Source organism: Halichoeres trimaculatus, unplaced genomic scaffold (assembly GCF_033239565.1).
Source record: "Halichoeres trimaculatus isolate MK-OKI-2021-1 unplaced genomic scaffold, fHalTri1.1 fHalTri1_scaffold_5, whole genome shotgun sequence".
NCBI lineage: Eukaryota > Metazoa > Chordata > Actinopteri > Labriformes > Labridae > Halichoeres > Halichoeres trimaculatus.
Genome location: NW_027437183.1, coordinates 23,703,542 through 23,718,277, shown reverse-complemented (window position 1 = coordinate 23,718,277; position 14,736 = coordinate 23,703,542). Strand labels below are relative to the sequence as shown.

The 14,736-nt window shown below is 42.4% G+C and overlaps 1 protein-coding gene across 1 annotated transcript; it reads right to left on the bottom strand.

The window, feature by feature from the left end:
• Positions 1-3,807: 3,807 nt before the first annotated feature.
• Positions 3,808-14,336, bottom strand: kifl (kinesin family-like). The gene is made up of 23 exons (XM_074669722.1): positions 14,222-14,336; positions 13,540-13,715; positions 12,615-12,800; positions 10,721-10,822; positions 10,321-10,439; positions 9,645-9,737; positions 9,345-9,467; positions 9,019-9,111; positions 8,849-8,909; positions 8,624-8,763; positions 8,214-8,369; positions 7,985-8,133; positions 7,768-7,883; positions 7,486-7,592; positions 7,091-7,190; positions 6,826-7,018; positions 6,460-6,640; positions 6,126-6,363; positions 4,528-4,688; positions 4,316-4,420; positions 4,132-4,229; positions 3,961-4,039; positions 3,808-3,858 (listed from the first exon to the last, which is right to left on the bottom strand). The coding sequence occupies exons 2-23, from the start codon at positions 13,637-13,639 to the stop codon at positions 3,808-3,810; spliced, it is 2,751 nt and encodes a 916-aa protein (XP_074525823.1). The 5' UTR covers positions 13,640-13,715; positions 14,222-14,336.
• Between the last annotated feature and the right edge of the window lie 400 nt (positions 14,337-14,736).

Below are 14,736 nucleotides of genomic sequence, written 5' to 3'. Positions count from 1 at the left end.
TGTTATGTAAAACATATTTTTAAACCACTGAATTTACTGTTACTGCCAGACTGTCTATGATGACCTCCTAAACTGCTCTTAGCCACTGGCTGCATTGAACGACTCATTGTCAGCGCCCCTGTGTGTGGTCATGTATTCAAAGCATGTACATCACTGAATTGGTTTGTGTAAATTAATTAACAAAATACACTCAGAGGGTGAGACCTCAACCCCCTCTCCCTGTGCTCTCTGGGTCTTTGTGTTCCACTTTGTTCTAGTTCACAGGGCTCACAGTACGGCCCAAACTATAGCCCACATTAAAGAATAACAAATCACAGTGAACATGCGCTGACTGGCCTCTGATCTAAAGCAGCCAATAAAATGAAGCACGCAAAGCCAGGAATCGGGCTGTAATGCAGTGTAGCACTTATGGGGCTCACAGTATGGATTAAAGGCGCTTAATTAAGATTGGACACAAATGCCGACAAGGATGGTCCACTTATAGAAGCTGTTATCCACTATCAGCGCTGACATGCATGCCACCCTGGCTCAAGTCATTTCTGTTTGAAGCCTCTGCTCGGAGACTTTAAATTAATAACAAAGTCAATTTCTACGTACTCCTACAGCAAAAGTAGTTTTAAATACAGAGCCACCTTTATGTAAAAGTATATAAACAAAATGTAGTGTTTAGGCTGTAATTTCAGCAAACCCAAGCCTTTAGAACAACACAACAACAACAAAAATAGGACAGGGCCTTTGCGTGTATACCAGTGTCCATTTCCAGTGTTGAGATTTGACCCTGCAGTAGCATGGGAAGAGGTCAGGGCCCTGGAGACTTAACCTCTCCAGCGCTAATGGGCAACAAACTCACTGTCTTCTTTCATAAACAAAAGGAATGCAAATTGTATGACCAACTGACTTCCACTTAGCCTCTACAGTTACACGTGGGGCCCTGTACTGCTCTGTGAGGGCCTCATTCTATAGAGCCAAGAAGACAGCACCCATTAACAATCTGCACGCAATCCCATGAACGCAACAGTGAGTTTGCCTGTACTGATGTCATCGCAGACCTGCCATTTCACCAAGTGTGTTAAGTGCTGCTCTTAAGATCAAAATCGATGTACTCGTTCTTTATTTTGACGCTTTCCCACTCTTTCCCCCAACTTTTAGTATGCTGATAAAGCAGCTGGTCTTTGCTGGAATTAGATGTCCCCACTCTACAACACACTCGCCGTGGCGTCTACCTCCACCACCTCACACACAAACATCAAAGCCAAGGTACCCACTGTACCCTCCTGTCTCCCTCCACACCCACATTATGTCTCCTGAGTTTGACAGTGTGGTTATGGTTGCTTGTGTTCAAAATGTACCAAACTCTAACCGCAAGCTGGCAATTACTACTTTCTGTGACTTACAACATTTCTATCCCGATGGAGAGTAAAAAAAGTGACTCTACTCAGAAAAAAAAAGAATCCCAGGAATGTTATTTTGCAAATTGATCAAGTTCAGCATCAATTCCTAGTGTGCTGTGGCCTGTCTGAAAAATTCATCATGATTAGGTCATAATGGAGGTGGAGGTGGAGGCTGACAGGAGAGTAATGGCCACGCTCTTGTCTCTGATGGACATTTTTGCATTATACACTCTGTTCACTGCTGTGACTCCTGAATTCCCCTTTGAGGATTGATAAAGTAAACTTTATTTTTCTTTATTTTCACATATGCTACAACTTCAGCAATTTTATTTCTCAATTCTTTTTTTTATGCCTTCAGCCTCAGCATTTCACCACATTTGCTGCAAGGGAGAGCAATTTCCCTCATGTGAATTGTTACATATGGATCATATTTGATCATTTTTCTTTTTTCTTTTGGTTTGTGTTGATGTCATTGCCTGATCAGTAGATGCATGGGTCCACACTTTAATCGGTGAGTTTCTCTTTCCTACGTAACAGTGGCCTGGGTTGGTTGTAATAGGCTTGTATATCAATGGCAAAAGGTTCCAAACACACATATGTCCCTATAGTTTGTTTTACTAGTGTGTTAAATGTCCCAGTTGTATGGATCAGTTAATGAATGAATGGGTCCAAACCATAGACTGTACAAAACATGGAGGTAGTCTCCACAATGTCACCCGTCTGTTTCTGAAACAAAAAAATGAAGCACATCCGCAATAGCGGCCATATTGGTAGTGGCAAGGGCTTAGCCCACAGCTATAGGGCGCCTGTAGGTCACGTGAGCTGAGCTGTGCCTCCAATTAGGCAAGCTCATGATCTTAATATCCTCTGAACTGCTGAGTTAGAAAAAAATTCACCCTCCGTACAGTGGGAGCTGGTAGTAAAATTAGCGACTCAGACAGCAGACGCTTTTTGAACCAGGCTGTAAATAGGTTAATTTCTGCTTTGAAAACAGCTTTTTTTGGCTTGGTGTGTATGTGACTTCCGGCACTTCCGGAGCCAGCCTCAAGCGAACACTCGAGAAACAGCAGATCTTAGCGCTTCCGCATTGTCTCATATTCTTAGACCGGAGGTTGCTGCTTGGTCCAAACACATGAGTGTCCCCAGTTTGGCTAAAATACAGTGTACATGTGTGTTGAGTGTCCCGAGTTGTATGAATGGGTCTATATACAGGTGTCTCAGGAGGTTTTACTTTAGAAGAAACATGTAGCCATCATTGATGTGTGGTACACAAACAGTGTCCACACTACTTCTCCTCCTTCTTTTTTTATCACATTTTCTGCATCTACTTTTTCTCATTTTTTTCTTTCATTTTAAATTTACCATATTTGTGACTTTGTTTAACCGCTTTCATCAATTTCATTTCACATTTTGTCATTTTCTGCTTTCAGCTTCAGCATGGAGGAAATGCAACCTCTGTAGTTTCAATCTTTTCCTGTGTCCAGTAATAAGTTTTTTATATTCTAGGTGTTCATAAAGAACATTTTCACATTTCTACATTATGATTAATACCTTTATTCAAACATGTGGCCTTGACAGAAAACGTTAATCAGCACATAATTTAGATCATGAATAATTTCAGTCCCATAATTAATGCTTTGTAAGATAAAATATGGGGCCTTTATCAAAATGGATTACAGGCCACAATTGGCCCAACTTTGAACATGCCTGCCCTAGGGGGTTGCGACACACCAGTAGGGGGTTGTGGCATTCCTGAAAATCAAAAAAAATTTTTTTTTTTTTGGTATCGTAAGAATATAAACAAATATATGTCTTCAATGTTAAATAAAAACACACGACAAGAAAATGTTTGATCTGGTTTTCTCATTTTCGTTGTTGCCATAAGACCCTTGAAGTGACCAAGGTTAATGATGGTCTCGGTGGCAGCAGGATAATGTAAGAAACACAGCAATTTGTGCACATCAGGAGTTTTACTTTCTATCAATCAGTTAAATTAGGTATCTTGTTTCGTGCTTTATGTTTGTGATTTTCTGTTTTTGGACTGGCCTGGTAGTGTTTTCCTATTAGGCCTCGTTTCCACCAAGCAGTTTCAATTTAGATCAGTAAAGTTTAGTATGAGTTGAATCAGTAAAGCCTGAGCCTGTCTGCGTTTCCACAGCCAACCAAGCCCTTTTTGGGGGGTAATGTGTAAGTATAGGGAGTCAACAGAAAAGTTTGGGAACTCCTAGACACTACTATAGTGGTTTATTCACCAGCTTTCCTTTACCAACTCTCCAGGGACAGCAATTCACAGTAACTCAAAAGTTAGTTTTAAAAAGTACATGTAAGATACAGAAATGCCAAGAAAATGCTCAAACAGTCCCAATTCAACAATTTTATTGCACTGTAGTGCTGCAAATTCTGAAGTAGATGCCATTTAAATGTGCTCATCTTCCACTGTCTGTCCCGCTCTCAGCTTCATGATCACCTGTCAGGGAGAAATAAAAAGGAAGACACATGTTGGCATTTTATTCCACAAAAAATGAATATTTTTGCATTATTTTCTGCAGCAAACTAGAGTGTGAAGCACCTCTTTCAGCTGGGCAATCTCCTTAGTGTCCATATTTCTCTGAGCATTGTTTGTTATGGCTTTGACTCTGGTTGCATAACTGGAAGGTTCAGAAAACCTGGCATTATCTAGGGCTCTATTTTATCATTTAGAAATCCATGATGAACGTAGGTTTCTGTTTTGTTCTCTCACATGAGTGATGTGACTGTCTCATCCAGGTTGCACTCTGAAGGGGAGATGTTGACAATCATGAGAGTTTTGGCGTTTCCTCCCAGGGAGTCCTGCATCACCTGAGAGTGACAGAATGGAAACGTCATGTTTAACTCACTTGTACCTCCAGGTCACAGATACAGTCACACGTATGTAGCTGCATTACCTGTGTCAGTTTGCTGTTCCTGTATGGTACATGTGGCAGCTCAGCTGACAGGGCAGAGATCACATCACCCAGAGCGCTCAGAGATTTGTTGATGGAGTTTGCTTCCTGTGGAGAGAAGGTAGAGGGTGAGTTTCAACAAGCTATGAGAGGCATCAAAAACTTCCAGTAAACCTTAAACATCACATAATCAGTCAAACCAAATGTGAGCCAACCTTCAGCTGGTGGTCCTTGGCGCCGGTCTTGGCTGCTCGCTCACTGCCTGCCAGATCCACCAGGCTCAGCTTCCCGGTGCTCACACTTCCGTTGGTCAAATTCCTGCTCTCCACCATGATGCCAACGATGAGATGGGAGCGGGAGCTCTCTACATTCATCTCTTGGGAGACAAAGACGCTCTAAATGAACTCACCAAATCTCACCAAACAGGTACACACTTAATGCACTAAATCATCACATCACCAGAGTGAGGCTGTGTGTGTGCCCCTCAGTGTCTGTGCTGTGACACCTTCCTATCCTAACACCCTTCCCTCTCCATAACTGCAAGACTTTGAGTTTTTGTTATTACAATGTGATTTTATGCTGAGGTATTGTTTTTCTCATCTCACACTGCATTGATTGTAACCCAGTAGAATAAAAATCGTGAAAACTGACAATAAAAATCTGGACTGTTAAATTTAAGGGTTTCAGGTCATTAAAAGAGCCTTTTTACAACAAAAACTTTCCTGAACAACTGTGACTAAAATTGTAACATCCCTGTGTTCTCATTTAATGAATCTGTGTGTGAGAGCTTTTTTAAAATGTGTCAGTACCCATGGTAATTGCAAGGAGTGATGTGGTTACTTCGAGTCACCATCGCTTAAAGGTGCAGTGGGCAGAAGTTGGCAGCAATTTGCCGAACAGAAACCATGGGACAACAGTTATTGTTGCAAAAGAAGAAGAAGAAGAAATTGTATATTTTTGTTGTATTGCACAAAAGAATTAGTATAGACAGTATTTCATGATGGAGTATCACAAACATGTATCACCTGAGCGTAAAGCCATCAAATTTTCGTCCAAAAAGATCATGAAGAAATAAAGTACAGCTGGGACAGACAATGACTAAAAGCTGAGTAAACATCAGTGTAGAGTTTCCAAGCTGGGAGTCATCAATGAAAACATTTGGTCTGAAGGACGAGGCTGAATTTGGCTGTTTTCTTCTCCACAGGTAAAGGTGCAACGTACCGCTGTACAATGTTTCTGTAAAAAATGTTGATTTGCTTTTAACTGCATTGTTTATTATTTTCGTCTAACAAATGTAAACATTTCTACGTTTGAAAGTCAGAGGTGTAGTTGTGAGTCATTGTTGAGGGCTAGCGCTGTAAAACAGAACGAGCCATCAGAGGGTCAGGCGGCTGCCATGGAGCTTTCTATCTGTTGTTTCTCCAGCTATGAGCCATGTCCCGCAGCATCAATGCCCATCACAATGATGAGGATCAAGTTTGATTTGCAAAGGCTTCTGTCACTTAGTGATGTGATGATTTAGTAACAGATGGGCTCGTTCTAAAATCTGAAGGCTCGATGTTGCTAAAATTCCAATTTCTACGCACTGCACTTTAAAACTTTGGTTGCATCCTGTATCTCTGATGACCTGCACATATCTCTGAAACAATGTTTCTCCTCTTCTTACATTGCACTTCTTCACATCTTGGCAGCTCTCAGTAATGATGTACCTACTGACGCCCCCTCACTCTGACTGTAAGTAACACGATTAATCCAAACCATTTAGCAGGGGCCAGTATGAACTGGGCGCCATGGCACGGTAGAGAAGACTCACTGGTGGCAGAGATGTGTCTGTTGGCGCAGGCCTGCAGAAACAGAGCGTAGAGCTCCTGAGCGCTGGAAGCCTCCTTTGTCTCTGCTCCTTGTGCGAACACAACCCCTTTTCTGTTTCTCTTGATCTCCACCCGCCTGGCCTGGCCATGGGATTGAGGCTGAGCATGGGCCTCTCCAGCCGGGCTCACAAAGAGGTCCTGCAGCCTGTCGTTGTACAGCTCCAGCATGTAGGCCGAAACCTTCCAGGAACAAAGATGAGAGGGGAAACAAGTTGGTTCAAACTAAATTTCTTTTTAACTTTCAACAAATGTCTTTTAACACCTCCTTTCTGTTACCTTAAAGTCAAATTTGGTGCTGTTTTCCTGTATGAAATCAAAGATGGCGTTAAAAGACCGTGGCATGATCCCAAGGTTCTTCTGCTCCTTGTCGCCCACCATAGTGAAGGTTTTCCCTGAGCCCGTCTGACCGTACGCAAAGATGCAGACGTTGTAACCATCCAGAGCCGACTGGATGAGCCTGATGGGGGGAAAAGACTCAAACTTCTAAGCTCCACTATGAGGTCTCATCTTTGTGTTATTGAGACAAAAGCAGATGTTCGTCTTATCTTTACTTTAAACTTCTGCACTCTAAAGCTTTATAGTCAAACATGGGTTACATTAGGACAGTTTTCTGTGCACTCGTCTGTGGACATGTTCTCTCACCTGTGACTGTCCTGAAACAGCTCCTCTTGGGAAGCTTGGGCACTGAACACCTTATCAAACTGAAACTCCCTTTGCCCACGAGGAGTTTCAACGGTTACAGAGAAGTCGTCGATTTTCTCCACTACGGTGACTTCACCGTGTGCAACCTCGGTTTTACTCGCTGGTCGAATTCGACAAAACACCCTGATTTTACCTAAAAAAATAAACAATGAGACATGAAACACAACCTAAACTAATCAAACCATCAGGAGCTGACTTCCTCTACCTTTCATGTCTTCCACCATGTTGTAGTATTTCTTCCTGAGTGTCCTTTCTGAAGTGTAGTTCTCGATTATCTTCTTATTCTCCTCTTTAACTTGTTTTAGCTTAGGAAAAAAACAAAAACAAAAACAAAGCAACATAGCTTGACATTCACACATTTTCACTGCCTACTAACAGGGTCAGACTACAAATGATCCGGATATATGACAGCTCAATGCTCTCAAAAATCACAGCTAAAAACAAATCAGCTCATCTCTGATTTAATTGAGAAGCACATGAGTAAAAACAGGAGAGGTACAGTTGTCTTTTTTGGTATGGAGTGCAGCTTGTTACCATCCCTGCTTCACACCTGACAGTGGACCTGATCTTATTTTTTTAACTTCTGTGACAGAAAAAAACCTGATCCTGCAGCAGAAGGAGTTGCTGACCAACACTCTTCACTCCCTCTTTGGTTCGTTTTGTCCCTCGTCCCAACACGTCCTCCACTTCTGAGACTTCATCACTGTCTGCACAGACCAGAATTCAAAACCAAGGTTAAAAAATATTTTTGTATATTTCCCACTGACGAGTTTACTGAAAGACACCACAGCTAAATGTTGCAGATCACAGGTAAATGACTGTGAATTAATGTAACTATTTGGATTATTTATATGATCTGCATCATATATTTGATTTATTTACCGTTTATTTCAGGGATCTCTCCAGTTTTGATGTAGCCTAAAACCAACAGAGAGACTTCCAACTCTCTCACTGTTTCTCGTAGTAAAGACAAACTTGTGTCTTTGTTTTCATCTAAACTGAAAAGTGAAGGAAATGTCTGAAGACTTCAGGAAAACTTTCTTTATCTAGTTATAAACACTGGACGTTGAATGTATAAGGTGTTTGCATGATCTCTAACCTCTCTTGCTCAGTGGTCTCGTCCTCTTCCTGATCCACCTGCAAACGTTCCAGTTGATCTCTGGCCTCAACCAGAGTGGCCTGATTGTCCTCGATCATCTGATCCAACAGGTGTCTGGTCTCAGCCACTGCACTGCAGATAGCATGAGCCTAGAAGACAGAAGGAAACAGCCACAGAGCATCAGAGATTTAGACTTCAAAACAAACTTGGCTTGATGTTTGAGCAGCACCTTGTGTATGACGGCTGGCAGCAGGATGCTGCAGGGAGGCAGAGGGACAGGAGTGATGGGGCTCCTCTCTGCCTCCAGCAGCTCAGTGAGCTCTCGCTCCCTCTGGTACAGGCTCTCCTTCAGCTCCTCTAGACGAGCTTTAGCCCCCTCTAGCGGCTGATCTGGTTCATTGCAGGCCTGTGCAATACCACTTTAAAGGGTCAGTACAAAGAAAAATTGTTTTCTCCTCAAGACATGCAGTGTGAAGAAGAGTTCATTTTTGTCTGTGAATCATTGATGAAACTTGTGTTATCACCCAGGTAATTAAAAGTGTTTACTGTGATGACATCAGACCTCAAACTGGCCTTTTCAATCTGGTCTCCTCTACCTTTTTTCCCCCAACAAAAGAGTGTTTCAGTCAAACCCACCACAGTCTGCTGTTTTGCCGGCAGTCCTTTGTCCTCTGAACTTTTACCATCCTCTGCTGCTTCCTGCTGCTCCTGTGCTGAAACCAGCAGCATTTCTTGAACTTTTCCCACTTCCTGTCTGGCCATTTGGAGTTCCTGTATTGCTGCTCAGTGCCACAGGAAATCAACATAGGTGTTATCTGCAGAGGTAGCAGGGGGTGTAGAAATCATGAATGTGCGCAGACTCACTGGAGGCCTGGTGACTGTGCAGAACATCCAGCCTGTTGGAGAACACTTCCAGCATTTTGTTCTAAAAGGAAGCCAGTGCAAAGTTGTGCCAATAATTACATAATGACAAAAAAAAGAGTAACGCTCAGAAATGGCCACAAGGGCGCGCTCCACAAAGACACAACTCCAACCTTCTCTCTTTGCCACTGCATAGCCTCCTCTTTACTCCTCCTCCTCTCTTCTCTCTGCTCCTCCCTCAGCTGCTCGATCCGTGCAGTCAAGGCCTGCAGGAAACACCACACGGCAGAGAAGATATACGGAAAAAAACTGTTTTACAGCTGAGCTATATAATGTGCAACATGTGCACCAATGTGACGTCAGGAGCTAGAACAGAGTGTACCAGAGGAGAGCTGCAGACAGGAAACCATACATTTTAATATAAAGGACAGGAAATCAGACAGGAAGTTTGTTGGGTTTGAAAAATAGAGATTAATCTATGATGGAGGGAGAGACTAACCGAGACCCTCCTCTCCCAGTCCACGTTCTTCTTGTCCACCTTCTCCTGATAGACGTCCAAGATTCTCCTCAGAGTGTTCAGCTTGTTCTGGTAGTGAGATCTGATCCTCTGCACAGTCCACTCCTGATCACACAATTCAGGGTTATCAGACTATGTCGGGGCTCTTTGTCATGCTAACACACACACACACACGCACACACACACACACACACACACACACACACACACACACACACACACACACACACACACACACACACACACACACACACACACACACACACACACACACACACACACCTGGTTCTCTCGTGCTGTGATCTGAAAGTTCTCCTCCAGCTCCTGCACCATCTCCAGGTGTCTCCTCTTCATTGTCTCCATGTCCTGGGCTATCTGTTCAGAGGAGTTCACAGAGCATACAAACAAAAACAACAGACATGTAAACATATGTAAACACAAACACCCTGGTGGTGTATTATGATTCAGTGCCCTCCAGGGTCACATCAAGAGCATTAGGACACCATGTGAGAATGAGAAAGAGCACAGAGGAACATCAGACAGAGACTTTATTGTGTATGTGCACACTATCTCTGACGTGTGGGTGCAGCTCTGATCACATGTCCAATAAAGTCAGTTTATAATAGAGCAGCATGGTGTTGTTTTTTTCAGTTATTATACCTGGTGGTGCGCCCTGACTCTGTTTTTAAAGACACCTGCTCTCCGTACTGAGTATACTTGACTAATTTCTATTCAAATAATATCATTAGACTTCATCTCAACCACTGACAAGCCCAGACATACATTTCATTTCATGAAAACCCAAGAGTAACAGCTTCATTAATTAGATAAGTTAAAATGGCTGCAAAAGCAGGATGTAACATGTTTATATGAACAAGCTGTAACACTTCAAATGGGAATAACAATCAATGAAGGACTTGAGGTTCCTGGTGTTGTGTTTGTCCTGTACCAGTTTTACCTGAGTGATGTAGAGCTCGGCTGACTCATAGGGGATGTAGATCTTGACCTCTTGTGACCTCTCTGCTTCTGCAGACTGAGCTGCATCACTGCTGTCTGATAGCTGCGATTCTGATGGGCCTGCAGAAACAACACTCAGTAAACTCCACCAGGCACACTGAGAAAACCACGAGCCTGCTGCACTTTTCTCAACACGTCCTGTGTGCAGTCAGAACCTCGTCGTCATCCTTCTAAAAGCACCACACCCGTCTCTCAACGCAGATAAACACACACACACACACACACACACACACACACACACACACACACACACACACACACACACACACACACACACACACACACACACAAAATAACTGCTCCCTCTCTTCCTTATGTCTCATCAACTCTTCGCTGCTCACCTCGATTGGCTGCTTGCCCAGGGGGTTTCCTGCGATCGGCACCAATCCAGCGTCTGAACACGGCCCACTTCTTTGTCCACAGAGTTTTGTGATGGATGACAACTTGGGGAGTGAAACAAATGATGGGAACTACAGACTCATTTCACTGGGGACTACAAATTAAATTTTAAAACTTTACATAAGATACTTTCTCTGTCTTCATTATTTATGTCTTATTGTATTAAATCTTATTATTTTTTGGGTGATTTAATACCTTCATTTAGAGGATAGATGAGAGTTAGAGCAGGAAACTGAGAAGAGAAAGTAAGACGTAACATGCAGCAAAGGGCCTTGGGTCAGATTTGAACCTTTGCTCCATGCTTTTATATATTAGCTATCTATTGATATTCCATCTTTATTTTTTTTCCATGGGCTTTTGCCATCCTTGTGTACGAGATGGTGTGCAACATATAATACATATGCCTGCAAGTCCACAGAGAGTATGGGCTGGTAGGGTGTTTTGTCTTTCCTTGTTATATTTGTCATATTCAATTGTGCTTCCTGTGTTTTTTTTGTTACGGCTGTATGGATAGTGGATAACCAGCCTTTGGTGCTTTTGTGGTTCAAGACAAATTTCCCTCAGGAACAACAAAGCTGATCCTGATGCTTTAAAGGTCCCATATTATGCAAAAATCACTTATTTAAGTCTTTTAGTTAAATTTGTGGGTCTTTGGTTTTCCTCCCAGCCCACAAAATGTGATTTTTAATGACAGAACCTGTACTTAGTAGTGCTTATGAATGTAAAATCCTGACCTAAAACGAGCTGTTAGGAATTTCTGGGATTTGCCGACATCAGCGATTCCCTTTTTTGACCAATCAGGAGCAAGTCTGACCTGATTGGTCCACTGGAGCAGATACCCCCCCATGGAAATGTGAGTATTTTAGCTTTTCCTCAGTGTCCCCCCTGTCTCTGTGTTAGCTTCAGGATGCTAACTTTAGCTGTGGTTAGCCTGTTGTTTTAGCCTATTATGTTACAGTGAACGAGCTTTGCTGTTTTCTAAATACTGTGCACTCGGAGCTCGTGGCGTCGCTCTCAGTGACAGTGAAGAGCGGGGCGGTATCAGCGCTGGCTCATTTACATATACAGGCCACGCCCACTAAATCAGAGCGTTCTGAACAGAGGGGCTATGAGAGCCTGGAAACTGCTGCTGTGCTTGATTTATTAGCTTTTTGGACCAAAACATGTTACTACCATTTCATGAAGACATCAATGATCCATATAAAACTGCAGAGAAGGAGCAGAATATGGGACCTTGAAAACTGATCTGCTGTGTCTTACCTCATGAAGTATTCAACACTGGACTTTTCTTTTGTCCATTTCAAATAAAAAAAACACATGAATCTTAGTGCAGCATTTAGATTTTATTTAATAGATTTATGACATGGTTTACATATCTATGATGTGTGGTTAGAACAAAGTTTACTCTCTATTTACAAAAGTGGATTTATGGTGGTTTTAAGTCTTTGTTTTTATTTTCAAGTGAATTCAGCAGGTAAATATATGGTTTAGAAAAAAAATTGTAAAAAGCTTTCCCCTCTGAATATTTCTTCCACAGTCTACTCTCTCCTCTTTGTTTTCCACCTATAGGAATGAGGGTGCGCCGTCACGCTGCTACCTTCCTCCCAGATACACCTTTCAGTGGAGAGACAGAAATTATGTCAGAAATTACAGAGAAGAGATGGAGAAAGAAAATCCCTCATTATCTGAGACAGAACATAAACCAGTAGTGATGAATCATCCATATATTTAGTGCATGGGTTAATGAAACCCCCCTTTTTTCAACCATTGTTGTATCCACATGTGTGTGTGTGTGTGTGTGTGTATGTGTGGTCTGGGGTTATCTTGTAGTCCAACCTGTTCTGTCCTCATATTGGTCAAGCTGTGTGTTGTGAATTATGGGACATGGCCTCTCGTCCTCCAGCTCCGGTACACTGCCCGGTAAATCCTCAGGAACCAGAGCTGCTACCGGGATCCGTCCAGGACGCAGGGACACAGTGGGGTCTTCAGGACAGGTGGATGAGTTTGTTGGCTCCCAGGCGCCTGAGGAAAAATATTCATCAGGTGCATAATGTGAATATTAACTTCATCGACAGATTCAGGCTCTCATCATTTGAACCCTCATCGTACAGACTGTTTATGCAGGGAGTTTATGAGGATGAAACCAATACGGATGGATGAAGATGGAGATGAACAGTTAAGGATGTGTGCTTAGAAGAATCTGCAGCAGCAGCAAAGACAGATTACAGATAATGAAAACATCTGCAGAGAAGATGGCAGGGGTTACCGTGACATAATGCAGGCACGAGGCCAGTCATCACGTAACCAGCAGACCTCTGCATATAAACAATGAATACATGTGCACTCACACAAAATGTTGTGGTATTAAGTTTTTACTGAAGCTATAGAGACTTCTTCGCTAACAACAGTGATGATAATAACTGCATTATGCTGTGTGTGCTGGCTCTGTGTGTTTGTGAGTCTGGTTGGCCTCTGTGCCCAGACCTCTGACCGGACTGGCAGGAACAATGTGTTACGTTTGTTCTGATGCTCTAAATGCTCCGCTGCTCCTCAACAGACGCAGCCAAGCAGCTAAAATATTTAAACCTCGTCTAGCTTCACATGTCCTCCTGCCACACATTTAACCCTCAGGATGGGCTCCTCTACGATACGTGCAGTAATCTGATTTATGATACAGACGTGTGCAAACACAGTGGTAACATTTCCACCATGAAGATGAATAAAAGACATTGCATGGAAACTTTTCTTCCTCTGTACTCACGTTGTTTTCCTGATGGAGCCACAGAGTGATGTCTCCCCACTTTCTTCCCCAGAAAGGTCAGAGAGTATCCCCTCTCTGCTCCTGAAGAGTTCACGTACATGGTGTGTAAAACTCTGTGTCAGCTTTCACTGCTGCTGCTGTGTTTGATCTTAGGAGCTGAGCACATGTAGCTGGACCTGCAGAGAGAAGAGAAATCAAAATCATAAAGCCACGGAAATATTTAAAAGATTTTTGTTTTCATTTATTTACTGTAGAAAACATTTTAATCTGTGTTATGAACTCTTCTTCAACTCTTTATAAATAGCAGATGTCAGAGGGCTCACACAGCAGATTCACTCAGGGAGGGTAATTCTTTCATCAGCCTCGCAGGCTTCTTTAAGCTCGAAGCTTTTCAACAGGAAAAACATAAAATCCCCAATATTTGATCATGTGTCTTCCTCTACTTTTGAATAAACTTCCCAGATTTCATGCCACTGTTTGAAAACAAATCTTACCTGTCACTAAGCTGAAAAGAACTGACTGAAAACTGCCATAAATATCTCTCCCCAGCATTATTCATTTATTTATTTTTTTAAAATCATATATGACTATTAATTTTTATCAGAAACTACCTGAAAGCAGAGCTTATGATGAACCTAGCTGAACAATAGAATGAAGAAAAGAAGAACGATAAAGGTGTTACCTGTTCTTGTAGCAGATCTGATCTCTCCAGAGAGATTGTGTGCAGTTTGGGTGCTGGTATGTGTCCATCCCGATCTCTAAGGGGAACCAAACTCTCAACAGTGTTTAAATATTAAACCTCAGAGATGAGGTTTCATCAGGTACTGGCTGAAACCCCCCAGAGACCGTCGGTAAAGAGATGCCCCAAACAGTCCTCAGGTTTCCCGTGTGTAAGATACAGATTGTAACTGGATGCTCCCTGTCGTACTCACAGACACACTCTCATACATCAGGCCCTTTGTTTGTTTTTTTATTTGTTATCCAGGAGATCCCATTGACAGCTCTAAGTGTTGGGGAATAAAAAGGCTGACTGATGACCAGGATAACTTCTTTGTGCTGGCTTAGACTGAATTTTAGTTAAAAGAAATAATAGATTTCTGACATCATTCTTTTTCAGTTAAGAAAGAAAGAAAGAACTTAAGAATTGTTGATCGATAATTGATATCGCTCTGAATCAAGACTCTCTATGAGGACTTT